Genomic DNA, 20721 nt, shown 5'->3' with positions numbered 1-20721 from the left:
GAAACAACGCAATCTGCAACATTAACTGTAATAGATAATTAGATTATTTTAGCTTGTACCGTCCGTTATACATTAAACGCACATGCGTAAACGTATTATGCGCATAAGCGTATGTGCAGCCGTAAAGGTCTTACGCGCATGTGTAAATGCCTATGACGCATGCACAGAAAGTTTGTAGCTTTGAGGTTTGGATTATAGATCATTCCAGATTATGGGTGTCCGAATTAACAACTTTTGACTGTATTTTATATTTGTATTACTTTATATTAAAATACTGTAAATTCATTATAATGATCAGTAATAAATTTTTATCCTTCAAAAATGTGCATAAAAAAGGTGTATGTTTTATACCCCGGTAAATACGGTAATTTGGCGATGACTATGTTTTTTCAGTACTGTATAAGCATATTTCAGTACTGTTAAGCCCAACATTTCTATTAGATAATGAGATAATGCCAGAAGAGTAAAATACCTTTTTTTTTGGGGGGGGGAAGGCTTGTTTCTGTTGCTTGATGCAAATCTTGCAACTTCCAAATTCCATAGCCTGGTTTGTTACTAAATTCTAAAAGTTTTGCTGCCTGTAAATTTCACTGGCTCTGACATTGGTTACTTGTTGAAATTAAACCTCATACCAAGTTTTCCGTGAGAGTAAGCCGCTAATCAGTATACAAGTTCTAACATGATTTTTCAGGGAGAGATTTAAATGCGCATGTGTAAAGCACACACACAAAAAAATAAATACATAAATAAGGAAACTAAAAATTAAATATACCGTAATTTCCGGAAGAAACGCCGCAGCGTTTACGTGTTTAAAACTTAAATTTTCAGCGGGTGCGGCGTTTCTACCCATGCGGCGTTTAGGTGCACTAAAAATAAAATATTTCCTATGATGGTCATTGTACATAGTTTGGATGGCCTTGTCATTGTGCATAGACTGGTGCTGTTTCCACACAAAAGTCACTCAGTTGCTTTTTGCGAACGTGTTATTATGTTTACTTTCTTTCCCTTGAACGGACCTACATGCCTTATTCACCCTAAACGAGATCTCAGAACAATAACATTCTTCCCCCTTTCAAATCAACATTCTCATCAATTTGAATAGTCTCTCTCCTCTGCCATTCGATGAATCTTCCAGGACCCATCCTCTCCCCACCCCTGCCTTTTCTGCAATTTTTTTCAAAGGCAGACACGACTCCACCTGCCTCGAAATAACGAACTCTGACGTATTTCCCCTTCAGCATGAATGGATTTTTCTTGGCATTCTGCCAAATACAGATCCCATTAGTTTGGGTACAAGTACTTGTTATATAGTTTTTAATTAGGGATCGGAAAATTTTTGAAAATGTCTCTAAACGGCACAGAAGCTATACATTTCTTACCTTTAATTTATTTTTGAGTTATGGTTTCATTTCATGCATTTTTCTTAACTGGTATGTCATATATCAGGACTTAGGTTGAGTTTTTGCATCTATACGGCCCACGACGATGTCACACGCAATTTAATCTATTGCGGCGTTTCTGTGTAATTTAAATTTTTCCCCCGCCATTTTTCTCGAGTGCGGCGTTTACGCTGATGCGGCCTTTCTTCCGGAAATTACGGTAAATAAATAAAAAAAAAAGTTGCCGATGGCTTTGATGTTCGGAATTTAGATCATTCCAAACACTGGACGTCCAGATCTCGGACTTTGTACTGTACCCTGAAAATAAGCCTTAAAAACCACTTTAATCTACTAACCCTAAAAACAATGTAATTTTTTTTTTTTGTTTGGAACACACACACGTACACAAAAAAAAAAAAAAAAACAATGTAAGATAATCTTATTTTCAAGGAAATGTTGTAATTGTTGTCAAACCAATATCTGCTATGTGTACACTTTTTGGAGATTTCGACATTTTGGCTATTAAAAATCATAAAAACAACCTTGTATTTAGCGTAAGTATATTGAAACACTCAATCGATTTCGAGGGCAGCTAAACGTCCCTCCTCATCAGGAGAAATACCTAGAAAGAAGAAAAATAAAGGGGAAGGAGTCTCAGAAACACGTGGTCCTTATCAGCACTGCATGTGGTTATAACTGGATTTTTAATCAGAGTTACACTGGCCGCCTACTTTTACTGAGCCAGCAAGAAAAATTAGCGAAGTTAAAATAGGGAGCGAGGGGCAACTGCACCTTCACACTCAAAATCTGAACTTGTTAAAATAGGGAGCGAGGGGCAACTGCACTTTCTCGCTCAAAATCTTAACTTAAATATACTTGGCTATTATAGCTAGTTTACTAACCAAATTTTCATATAAAGAGACTATGTGGCTACGCATTACCCGGTGAACTGTTATTGTTAAAACCAATACGCTTTGTGCATCAGCCAGAATATTGTGAAATAAAAACTGCTATGTGACAAACCTGCACACAGCAGATATTGGTTTGATTACAATGATATATTAAACAAGGAAATGCTGAAATCTATATATGACGACTTATTTAAGGCTGTCTTATAATTAATTCACTGTTAAAAACAAAAAACAAGCAATAGTAATAAGTTAATAATAACACTAAAAATAACAAATTATCTTACCTAACAACATCATCAATATGATTCCTATAAACGCCTTCCAATTTCTCTGCAGGATAGCCCATTGCAATAATATTGTTACGTATATCTTGATGACATTAAAGAAACAGACAACTTCACATAATTTGCAACACTGTATTAAAATATTATAGTAAAACTTCATGTAATACTTCGATGAAATAACAAACTTTTTAATATAATTCTGAGATATCAAACAAACAAAAAATCTTCTGCTCATTTCAGTATATATATTCATCAGAATGGGTAAATGATGAAACACTTTGCCCTTTCTTAAGCACACAACTAATTACTAACAGAATTTTTTTTTTTTTACATAGTCAAAATTTTTTCACCAATCAGCATTGATAAATTTGTTTTAATTATGAAACTATAAAACAGATAAAAATGTGTACCTATTATACTGAAGAAATTATTAGCAACTATCAACATTTTTTATACATAATCAGGAATTTTGAATAAATTTGTAAACTGCTGCTCATTTTGAATGTCAGTTTAATTTCTGAGCTTTTATTGGTAACATTTATTAAATCTAATATCAGATTTCAATAAATAGTAAAATTCTATTTTCTGTAATAATTTTAATAAAAACAAGGGTTAGTGCTGAAAGAGAAACATGATTACTTCTCACTAAAAGATAAAACAATTCTCAAATAGATTCTTTAATTTACTTCAAGTAGAAATATTTGAATAGTGAAAAATCCAACTTCAAACATATTTACTTGATATTTCTTACAGAAGAAAAGTGCAATGAAATGTTAAAATTTTAAATAAAAATTTAAGAAATTATTTTCATCAACTTCAATGATTTTAACTTCCTGATACAGTCTTTTTCTATCAAATTATGTTTACTGATAAGCAAATGATGATTATTCCTCCTGTATTATATTTACTTAACGCAAATTTCACTTAGCACGCATAATGCAGTTATTTCAAATAGTGTAAAATTAATTGCATTATGAGAATTTTTTCCCAGATACAATTATTTATAACTATAAAAAGACATTATGAATTAAATTTTTATGTACAGTTGGTACTGATAATATATAATTCAGGCATCTGATTCTTATTTATATATTTTTTTATCATTATAATTACAATTCTGAAAATCATATAAGCAGCTAATGAATAACATTTTCAATGGTAAAAAAAGAATGCAGTCTTCATGCAATATACTCTCAATGTATTCATTTCTGGGTTAGTTTATATTTTAGAATCCCTATGGATTATTGCCAAGTTGTTTCATTTATGGTAACCTGAGTAGTTCAACGTTACGGAAAACCCTATTATAACATGATTGATTGTGTGATTGCAGTGAATTCGACCGATGGGAAAATATTTGTAAGAATTTATTCCTACGTTGGATGTCAGTTAGGAAGTATGCTGTATATTGTTTGCTTTGTATTGTAAAATGGCTGCCGGTTGTAAAGTGGGTGTTTGGTTGAATAGAAACTGAGAGCGGAATTTTTTTTTTGAAGTGGTTGAAAACAGAACTTTGTTGGACGTTATTCAACGGAATTATAAGTGTCCTGTTTGTACAAAGGAAATGCGTATGGTCGAACATAAAGATCGTTCACATGGCTTTGTTGCAAGAAAGGTTCAAATGCTCACTATATAAAGCATTCCATTAGAAAGGGAACATGATCTGAGGAAAGTTTTTGGATGCTGTTAAGAAATTTTGTGTGCCAAATGAATTTCTAAATAAGGTAAGTGGATATTTCCTTTGTGTAATGTGTAGATGCGATAAGATGCATTTCCTTTTTTATGTTATTTCATTGTTTGATTTAAAACCCAGTTTATTGACGTTATATATTTTTTGTTTGGCTCTAGTGCAGAACTGGGTGCTCCTTTGATTTTTACGCAAAAATAAATCGATGTATACATGAACAAAGCCCAGTCAGTGCACAATGCCGAGTTTGTGCAATTCTTTAATTTTTTGTTTTTAAAGTGAAAATAGATCGATGAGTACATGGAGACACTAATTGTTTGACTTGTTATTTTTATTTGTGTAGTGGCCATCTTGAAGTTGTGCCTTGCTGGCCAATTCCCAATTTTTGCCAAGGGGCAACCTTAAATATATTTTTACCCACTTCTGAATAGGTAAATACATTTTTTCCTTTCTAAATATAAAATTTTCAGTATTTATTAACAAACAACAAAGTTATTTTGTGCTATATAAACTAAAATAATTATTTAACTTATGAATATGAAATAATTAGATCTAGAAATTAAAATAATCTTAAAGCTAAAGAAGTAAAGATTATTTGATATTTTCTGATTATATACATTTCCCCCCCAGAAGTACTGATAAAACAATGCACCATGTTGTTAAAAAGTACTTATGTGACAACCCAGAATGTCACCAAAAAGTATTTATGCGGCAATGCAAGTAAGTTGGTAGTATCATCCCAGATGACTTTTCACCTCTACAGGCATTTTTTCTAAAAAGATTGCAGACTACGATACTTCCTATCGGAATTTTAACATTTTAGCACAGTGATGGATAGCATACTGCAGTTTTTGTCATCTTCGGTGAAATCTTCGTCTTAGCTTTTTACACATTTGAAGCATAATACAATTTAAAGGCACCACATACTTTTACCTTTTAGGTTTCTCACACTGAAGTTGTGCAAATTTTTAACAAAAACATACAGCGTACATGGAGAGAACAACTGCACCCGCCCTCTCAAAAAAGAGAAAGATGTGCATCTTATATGAAAAAGAAGAATGCAAAAAATTATGCAGCACTAAATACATTGTTGAAATAGATGTAAATATATACAAACACTTCTCTTCAGAGTCGTCAATGAATTTGCGACTTTTTCTTGGGTCATAGATAATCAGAAGTACCAATTATTCAAACATTATAACCACAATTATATATATACTATATATACACAGCTTTCAGATTTAATGATCTGGAATTTGATTTGACAGATTTTGAAATAAGATAACATTCTGGACAATAATTTTTATCTCCAAAAGAGTTCAATGACACATATAATTAGCAGCTTTTACAGAATAAATTAATGTTCATTTGCAGCCTAAAGGCATAAAACTAAATAATCTATTTGTTTATGCCTATAGGCAGGCATAAACAAATAGATTACTATTTTTCATAATATTAAATAATAAACTTTAAAATATTTAATAATTAGCATTCATTAAAATAATACATAAATACATACACTTTATGCATTATACATAAAAAAGGTAAAAGTATAGTCTTGGCTAAACTTGGCGATTTTTGGCGGTATATAGATACCAATTTTTTGCAATTCTTAGACTCGTTACTTTGGCTTGCGAAGCCGCGATTTTTGCGCCAAAAATTGCCGCTACACAAAGCCAAAATAACAAGACAAACAATTGCACAAACTCGGTATCCATGTACACATCGACTTATTTTCACTTAAAAAAAATTCCCGAATTGCACAAAAATGGCACTCCTTTGACTTTATCCACGTACAAGTCGACCTATTTTTACCTAAAAAGTCAAAGGAGCACCAAATTCTACAATATAGGCAAACAAAAAATACATTTTAAACCACACAATAAAATAACACAAAAAAGGAAAACATGTTATACATTTAAAGCACTACCAAAAGCAAATATTCATTTGCCATGATTTTTGAGTTCGCTTGGTACACCCAGAGTCACGTAAAAATCAAAATATTAATCATACTCAAATGACTTTATTCAAACCAGCTACTCTTTTTGATCGAACGCTTCACATAGTGACCATCTGAACTTTTCTTCCTACAAACCCATCTAAACGGTTTTTACGTTTGACTAAATGCATATCCTTCCTACATACAGGACACTTATATTGGCTACTAAGTAAACCTTCATTTACACACCAGTCAATTAAAGCTCTTTTCCTCTTTCGCTCCAAATTGTATAGAAACTTCAAATTACCGTAATTTCCGGAAGAAACGCTGCAGCGTTTACGTGTTTAAAACTTAAATTTTCAGCGGGTGTGGCGTTTAGGTGCACTAAAAATAAAACATTTCCTATGATGGTCATTGTACATAGTTTGGATGGCCTTGTCATTGCACATAGACTGGTGCTGTTTCCACACAAAAGACCACTCAGTTGCTTTTTGCGAACGTTATTTTGTTTATTATTCACCCTAAAAGAGATCTCAGAACAATAACATTCTTCCCCCTTTCAAATCAACATTCTCATGAGTTTGAATAATCTCTCTCCTCTGCCATTCGATGAATCTTCCAGGACCCATCCTCTCCTAACCCCCGCCTTTTCTGCAATTTTTTTCAAAGGCGGACACGACTCCACCTGCCTCGCATTAACGAACTCTGACATATTTCCCTTTCAGCATGAAACGATTTTTCTTGGCATTCTGCCATATACAGATCCCATCAGTTTAGGTACAAGTACTTGTTGGATAGTTTTTAAGTAAGAAGGGAGCGGAAAATTTTTGAAAATGGAACCTAAACGGCACAGAAGCTATACTGCTGGTTTTAAGGTTAATGTAATTTCACGTGCTGAAGAAATCTGAAATCGAGCAGCAGCTCGAGAGTTTGAAGCGGACGAGAGACGTATTCGACATTGGAGAACTGAAAAAGAACTTCTTAAAAATATGCCACAACAGAAACGAGCCAAAAGAAGTGGTACTGTAAGGCGGCCGAATCTAGAGGATGACCTTGCAAACTGGATAAAGGAGCAACAAGGAAAGAAAATGGTAATTTCGACTGTAAAAATTCGCCTACAAGCAAAATTTATAGCAAAACGAATGAACATAAATGATTTCAAAGAGGTGCAGCAGATTTATGAAAAGAAAAAATATTTCTGTGCGTACTAGAATAACAGTCGGGCAACAATTATCAATGGACTGGCAGGATAAAAAGGCATCGTTTCTAAAATATGTGACAGATATTATTGACAAAAAAAAAAAAACTTCTTCGGTCACAGATAATAAATATGGATGAAACGCCGTTAGCTTTAGACTCTCCTGCAAACAGAACTGTTGATGAAACTGGTGCAAAAACTGTATCTGTGCTTACGACGGGGCATGAAAGAACGTCATTTACATGTGTGTTAGCTTGTGCCGCAAACGGTAACAAGCTAATGCAATTGATCATTTTTAAACGAAAGACTATTCCGAAGGGAGATTTTCCTAATGACGTAATTATTTGTGCAAACAAGAACGGCTGGATGTGCGAAACAATCATGCATGAGTGGCTACAAAAAGTTTGGCAGTGTCGTATAGGATCTTTTTTCGAACCAAAAAAGTTATTGATAATGGTTTCCATGCGTGCTCATTTGCTTGAGTCAGTGAAAACCAGATGTCAAAAACTGTCTACGACCGAAGCAATAATTCCTGGTGGTTTGACAAAAATCTTACAACCATTAGATTTGTCAGGTAATAAATCCTTCAAAGCTGAAATTCGAAAGCGGTGGGAGTGTTGGATGAGTGAAAGATTGCATACGTATACCAAAAGCGGTAAAATGCGTAGAGCATCTTATAAAAAAGTTGCAAAGTGGGTAGGAAGTGCGTTGAAATCGGTAAAAAAACATCGTCAATAATAGCAGGGTTCAAAGAAGCTGAAATTATATCCTTAGATAAAGAGACTGTAAACCAAGAGGATGAATGATCTGGAAGACTTGGACTTAGATCAGGATTTACTAAATCTTTTAATTTAGATAGTGAAGAATCAGGTTTTGATAGCTTCATATGATGTATAGTTTGCTGTAATTCCTTTTGAAAGTAAAATTTAAAATTTCCTTTTGTCACCCAAATTTAATATTTCGTTGTTGCAGCATTTTTTATAATATAATCTGAGTATTACAAATATGGACTTCTTTAGTGGGTAATGATAAGTATATACGTGAAGGTAAATACAGTCAAAAGTCGTTAATTCGGACACCCATAATCCGAAAAGATCTATAATTCGGACCTCAAAGCTACAAACGTTCTCCGCATGTGTCTCGTTGACGCATGCGCGTAAGACTTTTACGTCTGCGAATATAGGTCTGCATACGAGCAAAATACGTTTACGAATGCGCGTTTAATGTATAATGGACGGTATAAGGTAAAAATTATCTAATTCAGTTAATGTTGCAGATTGCATTGTTCCTTAATCTTCGAACTGGATCCGGCTTATTATTTTTTGCAGACTGTTAGAGCAATTTTATAAAAGTAAGCTTGAACTTTCGATTATGTCAAATAGAATTTCTGATATATATTTACTAATATGTAAAAGATCTACAAAGTGAAAGTATGTTTTGAAGTTCATTAAACAAACAGTGGAATTGCTGCAGAAAATGGATAAAGGCATATCCTGTGTTTATTTAACCATTCCGAAATCTGTTTATCAATTTCATGCTGATCTGCGGCGGGGAAGAGGTGACGCCTCGGCGCGCGATGAATTGGAAGTTGATCTGTCAGCACTATCCTTATCTTCAGAGCAGATTTTTTTATTTTATTTGGCTTATAATTTCTTACTAAATGTAGTATTTTATCTCGATGTACTCCGTCTTTGATATGATTTAAATCAAATTCCTCGTCATTATAATTCGCTTCCGATAGCGAAGAAAGTGACACAGATGTTATTGAAAACGAAAAAATTTCGATTGACGAATTAGTCCGTATTCGCGACACAGCAATTATGGGACTTGAACAGCGGAACTTTGTAACTGAACAAGAAATTATGTCTGTTTATAGAATTAAAGAGAAAGTATTATCACATAAAAGATGAAGCAACTTAAACAACTTACATTGAAAGAAATGTTTATTAATAAAGTAAACAAATAAATATGAAGCTTTTTTTTTTGTAAGTTTTGATACCCTTTAGATCATAATTGTTCTTTATTTCATTAATTACGGTTTCATATTTTTAATTTTATAATTTCTGCATGCCATCTTATCAGATTTAAACTGATGATCTATAATCCGGAATCGCCGAAGTCCCGACGAGTTCGGATTAATGACTTCTGACTGTATATTTTCCACATTTGTTACCTTTAATTCACTTTTGAGTTATGGTTTCATTTCATGCATTTTTCTTAACTGGTATGTCATATATAAAGACTTAGGTTGAGATTTTGCATCTATACGGCCCACGACGATGTCACATGCAATTTAATTTATTGCGGCGTTTCTGTGTAATTTTAATTTTTTTCCCGCCATTTTTCTCGAGTGCGGCGTTTACGCTGATGCGGCCTTTCTTCTGGAAATTACGGTAATCTTACTACATTCGAACATTCTACCGTCTAAACAATCAAACCAACACACACCACAAAAATGCCTACAAAACATCCCATGATTCACAATTTCCCAGAATCATGCACCCGATTACGTCACAATAGGCTTCCATAACATTTAACGGTTATGGTTACGGTTATGGTTTCCATAACATTTAACGGTTATGGATTATGGTAACTTCGTGATTTTTTGGCGACCAACCCTGCTACAGCAACCTGCTAGTTTTTGTTTGGATGCAATTTTGTTTTTACGAAGTAAAGGCATTTTTTTTTTTTTTTACTCAACATTTTTTTCCAACAATCTGCTAGCCGAATTACGCTTATGGTAGAACTTTTATGGAACAAAAGTGCTTAATCATGACGAAGATTAGGTGCGAAATTGGGAGAAAGTGCAGAATCGCGCACTGTTTGCCGCATTTTTAAGAATTGCACATACAACACGGTATCCATGTATACGTCAACCTATTTTCACTTAAAAAAAATCCTAGAATTGCACAAAAATGGCATTGCGCACACTCGACTTTATTCATGTACACTGCTAAAGTCCTAGCTAGTAACCTTTATCGCCTTACCAAAATGTCGCCAAACTACCTGTTACCATATTCCAAAGATTAGCCCATTTAACTACTCATGCACCCGATTACGTCTTGATAGGGTTTCCATAACATTCAACTACTCAGGCTACCATAAATGAAATAACAACTTGGCGATAGATCAAACAACAACTTCACCATAATACAAGGGGCACCTTAAAGTCTATTCTACCCCATAAAAAATAATACGTATATCAATGCTGATAAACCTTTAGATGTGAAAAATTGGGAGGTTTTCAAGCTTCACAGCAACACCATTTCAGAAAAATTCCAAACTAAGTGAAATTCTTTTTATAATGCATAACTCAGGAAACTGAACTATTAACTATGTTGATTCTGTATTATTAGTATATTAATATTTAATTATATATTCTAAATTTACGTTCTTTGGGTAATTTTACGTTGTAATTTTTCACTCTTCTATACTGAGATCTGTAGCAAAAAAGAAGAATTTTTGAAGATAGCAAAGTAATTTAAATATAGTGAAAATAATAATGCACATACTAGGTGGATAATCTTAATAATGTATCATTTACTGATATAAAATGAAATTAAATACAAGTATTATTTTTTTAAACATTTGTTAAAAGTTTCACAAAAAGGTCCTAAAAATATCTGTTGAAGAGAATTCTGGTTATGCAAAATTTAATAATAAAAATTATGCCAAAAATCTCGAGATGAGGGAATAGATTTGAACAATTTAAATCTCATTAATTTAATAAATTTTATTTATTGCTGATCAATATTTTTCTTAGTAAAATTAAAAAAATGGGAGAGTCAGCTGCTCTTTGACATATGTATAATGACAAGCCAAGAAAACTACAATTCCTTCAGCCTGAAGCAGAAAAATTTCTCATGGAAACCCATGCTTCTAAGAATATAAATAAACACTTGTATCACACATCTAGAATTATAAAGGCTTATTTTAACCGGTTCATTAATTACAGTAAAGCACATGTGAGCTACCTACTTACTTTAGAAGTGATACTTGTATACAGGATTTTTTAAGAGAAAATAATTCATATTACTATCACTTTAAGTCAAAATTAAGAAAAACTCTATGCAACTAGCCTATTAGCTGAAAACTGGGCTAAAGTACAGAATTGCCCACTTCTTTATTTGGCACTTTTTACAAGAGTAAGACAAATTGGACTTTTTAAGTGAAAATAGGTTGATGTGTACATGGATAAAGTCAAGGGAGTGCGCAATGCCATTTTTGTGCAATTCTGGGATGTTTTTTTAAGTGAACATAGGTCGATGTGCACATGGATACCGAGTTAGTGAAATTCTTAAAAACGCACCAAGCAGTGGGCGATTCTGCACTTTCCCCGACAACTGTAGTAATGTTTAAGTGATTTCATCGGTCTGGACACTTGTCGCCTCAAGGAGGTTTCACAGTATCAAAGGTTTTTAGAAAGAAATATCCAGCTATAAGTTACCTAGCAAAATATTAAGTTTAACATTATATACAAAGTAATTTTATAAAACACAATATTAAAAAAGGACTACAAATCATCAGTTTCACACAATTCAATAACAGACTACGTATCATACTGAAATGCATTTTACGACCTCTATGTACTGTTAAATACATCAATATACCAATCTTGAAACAAAATTTTAATTCTGGATTCAACTGCTAAGAGAAAGCAGAATCTTTTACAGAAATTTGTTATTAATTTATCTATTTAATTCAATTCAGAAATTTATGTATATGTGTGGAGCACAAATGAAGCAATTATGTGCAATTACTATGCAAGAAGGAAAAAAAATTAGATTAAACAAAAATCACGTCAAACACAAGGAGGAAAATATTATATATAATAAGTACTGCATTCATTTAAGGATACATGTGAGATCTAAGTCAAAACCATCTTCTCTGTACCGTCGCTTCTTTTTACTAACTAATCCTTTTATTTTGGATGCCATCATTTCTCACTACATTCAGAATTTTAAAGATTCATTAGCCAATTTCGAAAATATAATATTCAGAAATATATCGACACTAATTTTTAAAACAAAAAAAAAGTTGTTTTTTAACAAACCTTTCTGCAGGAAAAAGTCTTTTGAAAAGGTATCCTGGTTTTTGTACTTGGTAAAGTCACAATATTGCTGCAAACCTGAGCAGCTGCAATGTCACTTCGAGAACACTTCAGTTCACACAATTTAAACAGTACCCATTTTTCCATCATTTTCATAAATCGCAAATATATCCTCTAAAAATACAAACTTAGCATTAGACTGATTGCCGTGTGTATTATTTCCTTATGATATGAGTTTGCACTGTAATAATTTTATATTTCTAACAAAAATAATAATATCACGGCTATTCGATATGTAAAGAAGTTTAATATTTCAAAAAATTTTTATTTACTTCAAACAAAATTCCGTTTGCTGTTTTTCATGATCATGAATGAAGCTCCCTTATATTTATAAACTCTAATAATGCAACTGTACATGAATTTAAAAATTCATCACTTTTCATGCTCAATTTTTTTACACTGCAAAGGTTTTTTTACTGTGGTCATTTCATTTTGATACGCACAAGAGCTACAGTCATGAACGCGATTTTGAACTTTCGATGTTGTAAAAAATGAAGAAGTGTTCATTCTTCTCTTTTACTTTACGATACCATCAAAATTTTTACCCTCTGTAAAACTAAGCAAGCATTTTTCTTCCGTAAATCTTCAGAATACACAAATGGGAGTAATACAAACATAAAGCATGCAAATTAACACAAAATTAAGCGCAGAAAGACCAATCTGAACATACATACACGAGGATTCATGTGATAAATGCTGATTGGTTGGTTTGCCTTTACCCATCGAGTACATGGTGCAAATCACTTTTTAGTTTAGTTATTTTCACCAAGAAAAAAAAGTGTTCTTGTGAGAATTTATATAAATGCGCTTAGTTAAAAAATATTTTTTTCTTTTGCAATTCTAGTCCAAAATATATGAAGCTATAGGGAAATTTCCAGAATAATACATTTTATGTTATTGCTGCGGAAACGTACTAGAAAACGGAAGAAGTATTTGGTTTTCTTCTTCGCCATGCGGTATCAATTCGACAGCTTCGTCTGCTTGTTTTGACACTAGTGATTCTGCACTTAAATGTTTGTTTTCAAAGTTCTGCGATTTCTAATTTGATGTTGCCATGCTACTTTCAGACAAGATTTATTATGCTATCGTAGAAGCTTTAAATATCGGAATTTAATGTAAATTGAAGAGTCCTTTTGATTTATGAAAGATGTCACTTAAGGTAATATGCTATAACGTGTAAATATATATATATAATATATATATGTTTTTATATATAATTCCTTTAAATGAAAGCATTTCGAAGACTGGAAATATTAATTTTGCTTGGGTATTAAAGACGGTAATCTGTTTATACTTTCGCAGTTGAACGATCGTTAATGGTCGCCAACATCTGTTTATTTAAAACGGAAAAATTTACTTAACATAGTAAAAAATTCGTACTTTAATAAAATCTGTTACTGAGAAAAGGATAAAAATATCACCACTGAAAGCTATTTATTTATTTTATTACATTCTAAAAGTGTGTATAAGTGAATTATATTAAGGTAAACAATTTTTTTTTTTTTTTTTTTACAATGAAAAGGAGGATGAAAAAATTTAAGAAAAAAGTTCAACGTAAATAAATGAAACATTTTATTAATTCAAACAAAAATACACTAATTATGCTTACAACGATTATTTTTCATTGAACGAATCCTTTTTGTCAGTACATCATTTTCTAACAGTATGTTGAAAATTTCGGAGCAAGAAATATCCTTCACAATGCATTTTGTGGTAAGTATTGCACCTAGTGTATCAACATTCGATCTTGATTTCTCACTTGTTTAAGAATCATTACCAGTTGCAAAAAACTTTTTCAACTGCTGTATTAGTTCCAGAGCAGTATATTGTAAATTCAGCAAGAGTAACTAAATTTTTATATGGTGTGTGTTCATTTTTGAAATTGTTAAAAATTTCCACCTATCTTTTGTCAATTTCAATATGCTGATTTTCCCATTGTTTTAATTTATCAGAATTTAAATATACATCCAGTCATCTAATTTCTTCAGACAATTGTCATCAATTTTAATATTGGGCATTTCTTTCTGTAAAATCTCAATGCACAATTCAATATCTGCCCAATTCACTTGCAATCAAAAAACACCACTGAAAACTGTTATTTCCTGTGACACTTGTTTCAGACCATTCTTTGACATATTAGAAACATGTTTGTTTAAAAATTCTGCACTTCTTTGGTAAACTTTTGTGTTATGCCTGGATTTGATTCCCCTAAGTTTGACAGTTTTCTTTTCATTATTAAAGGAATAAATTTTTCTTCAAATTGTGATTTATATTGAAAGACAAAATCGTTTAAAATAAGACTAACTCCTGTAGCTGAAATATGTTCACCTTCAATCTTTTGAATCGTTTTGCGAAGTAGGTACCTGATTATGTATAAAATATATTAATGTCTCCAATAATTCATACTTGAAAAAAGATTCTAGAATTTTTTCACATGTGTCTAAAAAAATATGAATGGAGATGCTCAGATACTTATAAAACATGCTCTGTAGCAGGTGTTGGAGCGAGCAATCTAACTTTAGAATATCCTAAAAAGGTTTTTGTATTTAACATTTGCATTTTCACAAAATTGTTTTAAAATAGCCACATAAACAGTAAAATGACTAAAATTTAAATAAATTGTTGTTATTATTACTTCTACATCAATTGGCATAGTACATGATGCTGTGTTGATTGCATTTGATAAAATATGTGCATTATAATCTAATCCTAGTATTTTCTTTTATTCACTCCTTTGCATCTTTGCCCACCAAAACTTGTATTTGTACCATCAGATGTTAGTGCAACAATTTTAGATTTCAAATTGTTTTCATTTATTACTCTGTGTTGGTGATTTGACAAAATTTCAGCAGTTTCACCCTCAATGGATTCTAAATTAAAAATTTTTACTTGAATGCCCTTTTTAACATTATAATCCCTTAATAATGTTGGATATAATTTGTTTTCATTATGATTTGATGCATCAGATAAAAACCATTACAAATGCTGCATTTTTCAAGTCTTTTGCAAGTATTTTATCACAGTAATTTTTAAAATACTATTGAACTTTTTGATAAAATTTCGAAATAGTGTTATCGAAACTGTTTTGTAAAACTGAGTTCTCATATTTAGTCATATTTATATGAAATGCTGAAAAATCGAAAAAGAATGGGACAGTTATTTAGTTGATTCAAAAAAAAAAAAAAAAAAAAAAAAAAAATTAAGATCATCAAGTGAATATGTTTTATTAGTTGTTACATATAAAAATATGAAGAGACTGGCATACTGTATAACTTTACAATATGTACTAATTTACAATATGCTGGCTGAGTGCTGCTAAAATGTTAATGTGCCCTGTGTCAGATCATGATAGCTGCCATCTTGCAGGATGCTTTTTGTTGGTGGAATGGATCCATAGTATCTTGCAGTATTCTTTACACATATTATATTCATCTATTAATACACATGCATTTTATGTTTCTTTCTTTATTTTAACATAGTTAAAGAAAAATGTTTTAAATTGTGTCTTCCATTTTAATAGGAAGCAGTTGAAAAACTGTACTATTTTAGGGATCATTACTTTGAGCATCACTCAACAGATCATGCTGACAAAAAAATAGAAGATCTGACTATAGAACTGAATAAGACTTTGAAATTATTTGATACTGAAAATGGTAATACTGTTTTCTTATTTTTATTTCAGTAACTGTTATGTTGTTTAAAATGCATCATCTTAATAAATCCATTATAAAGAGACTGTAAATATCAATAAACCTAAATAAAGGGATTGATTTTTTAATGATCGATAAAAAAAATTAAGATGCACTAGATGTTTCTTTTTTTTTTATAAAGTTATGATGATGTTCACCCGTGCAAAGTATGAAAAGTTTCCTCTTTTCATTAATAGTAACATAGTTTTTTTTTTGCATCTAGTTTGAAGATATTTATCTTGTGTAGCAAACATGATATTGAACATCATCAAACGTGGATACATGATGTGGTGTTATAGCAAATGCATTATCAACAAAGGAATTGTCTAAAACAAGGAGTGCTTAGGTGGAATCAAAAAACCATAAATTCTTTTGCTACAGTATAACATGTGTCTGGATAGAAAATCATGTTCTTATCATTTTAAAATGGTAATAATTCCATAGCAATTTGTTTTAGGATGACTGTCCAAGTATTTAATTACTTGATGTGGAATATAAATGAATAAATATGAGTTTGGGTGAAATTTTAATAATTAGTTTTTTTTTTTTTTTTTTTTTTTTTTTTTTTTTTTTTCAGTTTTGTTTGGGTTAAAACAGCTTAGTTATTATTTCTAATGGCATGAATTATGCTCTGTACTGAAAAGACTGGATTGCCAAAAGACTTAACACTATTACCGGATTGCCGAAAAATTTCCGTCTACTTTGTAGAATACAATAAAAATTTATTTCATACGAAGCCAAAAGTCTTTCGTTGCAAAAATTAAGTGTTGTCTGCACTTATAGATGCCTCAAGATTTCTGATATAATTTCTCAGCTGATTTAGAAGTGAAAAAGTCTATTACTACCTTGTTCCATTATGGTTCACTGACAATGTCCTGCTACTCAAGAGCACAGGTCAGTGATCAGGAAATTTGACAGTCTGTTAGTGCAAAGTTTTGAGGATGCAACTATGCATCTCTTGGAGCAAAACAGCTCAGCTTAGTTGTAATAACTTCTGAAGAGTTTCTGAAGCCATGTCAGGTCTTGAGCTGTCTTGAAAATTTTGATAAGTTTGCTAATGAAGTGAACTGCTGTGACTGCTAGCAGTACAGTCTGGCAATAATGAACATTGCTTTTCATATGCTTTTTATGCCTAGGCTGATGCCTAAACAGTTTGTTCTGCATTCAAGTTCACATGGCTTCATATTTATATAAAGACCCAATTTTTCATAATTTGTGGAGTCTAGTTAGGTATAAGTACAAAGATAAGGCATCAGAAAATTAGAAGTTTGCACACCTTGAGTTTTGGTGGATAGATTGTTCTATTTATAAGGTTTCTTCGTAAGGCTAGGTGCAACTGCTCTTGTAATGGAGTTGCATATCCCTAAGGTCTTTCTCTATAAGAGTTAAACACAGTTTTGAATTCTCGGCATTATTAGCATGGAAATCCATACTAATAATTTGTATTGCATTTTTCTGTTAGCTTTATTCTGAATATTGGATATTTTATGATGGCAAATCTTTTAACACATAAAAAGTGCTGAAGATAATTAAAATCCAGAAATCCAAATTTTGAACCATTTTAGTTAATTGCATGGCCAGTTTTAGGTCTGTAGAATTTTACATGCCAGACTGAGGACTGACTCTACAAATAGCCAGTTAAAAAAAAATCAGAAAAATCACTTAATTATATTTACTCCATCCCTAAGATTTGCAAGATTTGATAATCCTTAGTGAATTTTAATTGGACTGAAATATTTGATTTAGGTAAAAATGCAAGAAATCTATTTTGTATGCTTTTTTTATTAGCCATCACTAGTTTAGAAGCTTTGAAAAAATCTTTTTCAGATTTCAGGGCTCGTGAAAATCTGTCTGAAGAGTTTGGTATAGGAATTTCTGTCCATTCACAAAATCAGTTAATGAAAAGTAAATTAAAATGTAAAAATTTTTATGCTTTTTTATTCAAGTTCTTGAAATACTATTTATTAATTAATTTCTAAGATATATATTATCATGCTAGTAAAAATGTTGAAGCATAAATTATCCTATCAACTGTTGATTTTGTACCAATTGATTCATACTTATTTCCTAGTGCAAAGGTTTGCTTTGACCTTTTATTTGTAGTTTTTCTTGTAAGAATAAACTGAAATAGCTAAAGTCTAAAGAGAGTCTTGCTATGAATGGGTGCCATTTGTAATTTTTAGATCCTGCATTAATGCCAAAATTTCATTCTAAAATCCATGCCAACATTTCCACTTATGAGATAATATTAAGCTCTGTTTCTTATTTTTAGAAGTTTTTATTGCATGTATTATTAATTTTTCATAGAAGCTAACAGTGTTGGAAAAGTAACAGAACATGATTTTCTCAGAGCCAAAGCAATGAATGTTTTACCTGAATTCAAACCTGAAGTTCTTGAAATACTTACAAAGTTGGTGAAATTTCATCCTAAACATGTAGAAGCTTGGAATGAACTTGGAACATGCTTTTGGAAGAAAGGTGACATAAAGGCTGCCAAAAGTTGTTTTGAAAGTGCATTAAGAGAAGTATGTGTATTATGTTTATTTAACTAACACTAACATTGTATTTTACAGTATCATTTCTCGTTTTTATGTCTAGACAATAGTGCTTGTGTTTTATTCATGAGTTATATACTTCAGTTCTGGCAATTATTATAATCAAGTAATTTTATTATAAGAAAAAAAAATAAAATTTGTCATATTTTTAATAAAAAATTATTGCAAAGTTTCAAAATAAACTAGAATTGATTGGTGAAGCTGAACCACTATGTGCTGAATGCAGCACTATTTTAACTGTTAAACAAATTTTAACTGAGTGACCGAATTTTAATTGCTTTCAAAATTTTTATTTTAATACTTGTGAGATTTCAGCAAAAGATTTAGTTGATAAAAAACCACATTCTAACATTTTTAAATTTTTAAAAGCTACAAAGTTTTACCACATTATTTGAATTTCCTGAATCCAATATGGGTTTCAGAAGATCTAACTCTGATCTACTTTTATTCATATTATCAAAATTTATCCTGTGACTATAGATTTTTCTATCTGTGTTTCATGGTTTTTCTTTCCTCATTTTTCGTAAAGGAATTTTATGTGTTTGATTTTATTGCGTGCTATTTTATACCTATATGTAATATTGTCTCAAATTTCCACTCGTGAGTATGCACTGAATGGTGCATGTGTTTTGTCTTTATCTTAAGTTTTGGAAATACACAACCTTTTGTTTGGTGCAACATAATGATGATGATTAATAATGATAATGTGATGGCATTAACTTTGTCAGTGATGTGGATTTCTTTTATCTGACCATGTATTTTTTTTTTTTTTTTTCATATTTCCATAGTAGTACAGAATATATTTTATTGTCATATTTAATAATTTTAAATTCTTTTGTAAAATATGTAAATAAGGTAAACAGCAAAACAAAATATTAATCAAAACAAGTTAATAATAATTGTATTAGAACAATTTATAAATAGTTCTAAAATAAATAATAATTGTATTAAAATAGTTTATAAATAGTTCTAAAATAAATTAAAACTTAGGACAGTTAAGGATTTAAATCCATAAGTTCAAATTTTTTATTATTCATATTTAAGGCTATTAATATCATGTTTTAGGTATATAAAAAATTAGTTACTAAGTGTTTGTGTAAATTTGATGTGTATGTTATTAAGTAAAACTATAGTTTTAATTTTATGTTAAAGAGTGTAGAGCAGTGGTTCTCAACCTGTTTTTCCCCATGTACCCCTTTCACCATTTCTAAATGATCGTTCAGGTTATTTTAACTTATGTTATAAATTAAACAATAAAAAGTGCAGAAAATGTTGATCAGTGCCAAAACTTGAATAAAAGTAGCTTTATGTATTCATAAATTTAAACTAAATAGTGAACATCTAAATAAAAGGCTGATCACATTCTCCCCCCCCCCCCCCACCCGAAACTATGAAATTCCTCCCAAGTGGGAAATTATGCCTGGTTGTGATTTCCTGCTGTAATCTTTATATAACGTTATTTTTGTAATTTTTTCCTGAAAAATGTAATTTACTTCTCATGCATTAACTTTGGTGCATGTTTATGTTATGGCTTTAAATGGAATTTCAAATACATTATAAGAAAAGTGATTTCATACAGTTTTGTGAATCATTTAAAAGTAATGTTAAAAATGTTATCATAATATCATATTGACCAGAATGTAGGCTAATATCTGTTCCTTAAAATATCCTTTTGAAATTCAACCCATCTCTGGGAGCTTACTATTGCTTTCAAGTCTCTACTTATATTACTTACACTACTTATGTAACTTACTTATGAGGTAATTTTGGGTTTTCATCCGCAGAGAACCCGTTGGCGCTTCGAGAAAGAACCCGTTGGCGCCGTTGCATTTTTACTCGCCAAGCTTGAGCCGAGCCGTATGCATGATATTTTGTAAATGTTGTTTTTAGTGTATGTAAATTCAAGTTAGCAGACAATGTAGTAAAAATTCACAGATAATAAGTATGTAGATGTAAAACTAACAGGTTAAAC

At 31.2% G+C, this 20721-nt stretch overlaps 2 protein-coding genes across 6 annotated transcripts in view; one reads left to right on the top strand and one right to left on the bottom strand.

The window, feature by feature from the left end:
* LOC118186047 (phosphatidylinositol 3,4,5-trisphosphate 3-phosphatase and dual-specificity protein phosphatase PTEN-like) overlaps positions 1 to 13262 on the bottom strand; it is a 55480-nt gene extending 42218 nt beyond the window's left edge. Inside the window, exons 1-4 of one of the 2 annotated variants that reach the window (XM_085812191.1) lie at positions 12778 to 13262; positions 12449 to 12619; positions 12254 to 12341; positions 2575 to 2659 (exon numbers count right to left, since the gene is read on the bottom strand). In XM_085812191.1, the coding sequence (XP_085668317.1) occupies positions 2575 to 2659; positions 12254 to 12335 (167 nt within the window). In that variant the 5' untranslated portion in view covers positions 12336 to 12341; positions 12449 to 12619; positions 12778 to 13262. Of the gene's footprint in view, positions 1 to 2574; positions 2660 to 12253; positions 12342 to 12448 lie in introns of both variants that reach the window. The other variant, XM_085812192.1, reaches the window with a different exon arrangement.
* Positions 13263 to 13476: 214 nt separating this feature from the next.
* Positions 13477 to 20721, top strand: part of LOC118186046 (tetratricopeptide repeat protein 5-like) — a 44570-nt gene continuing 37325 nt past the window's right edge. Inside the window, exons 1-3 of one of the 4 annotated variants that reach the window (XM_035356032.2) lie at positions 13477 to 13664; positions 16026 to 16158; positions 18502 to 18719. In XM_035356032.2, coding sequence (XP_035211923.1) covers positions 13653 to 13664; positions 16026 to 16158; positions 18502 to 18719 — 363 coding nt within the window. In that variant the 5' untranslated portion in view covers positions 13477 to 13652. Of the gene's footprint in view, positions 13665 to 14060; positions 14219 to 16025; positions 16159 to 18501; positions 18720 to 20721 lie in introns of those variants that run through there. The other 3 variants (XM_035356031.2, XM_035356036.2, XM_035356035.2) reach the window with 3 other exon arrangements.

Source organism: Stegodyphus dumicola, chromosome 2 (genome assembly GCF_044657685.1).
Source record: "Stegodyphus dumicola isolate Sdum_Otavi_A_Nest chromosome 2, ASM4465768v1".
In the NCBI taxonomy this organism is placed as follows: domain Eukaryota; kingdom Metazoa; phylum Arthropoda; class Arachnida; order Araneae; family Eresidae; genus Stegodyphus; species Stegodyphus dumicola.
This window is presented reverse-complemented; position numbering and strand designations above follow the sequence as displayed.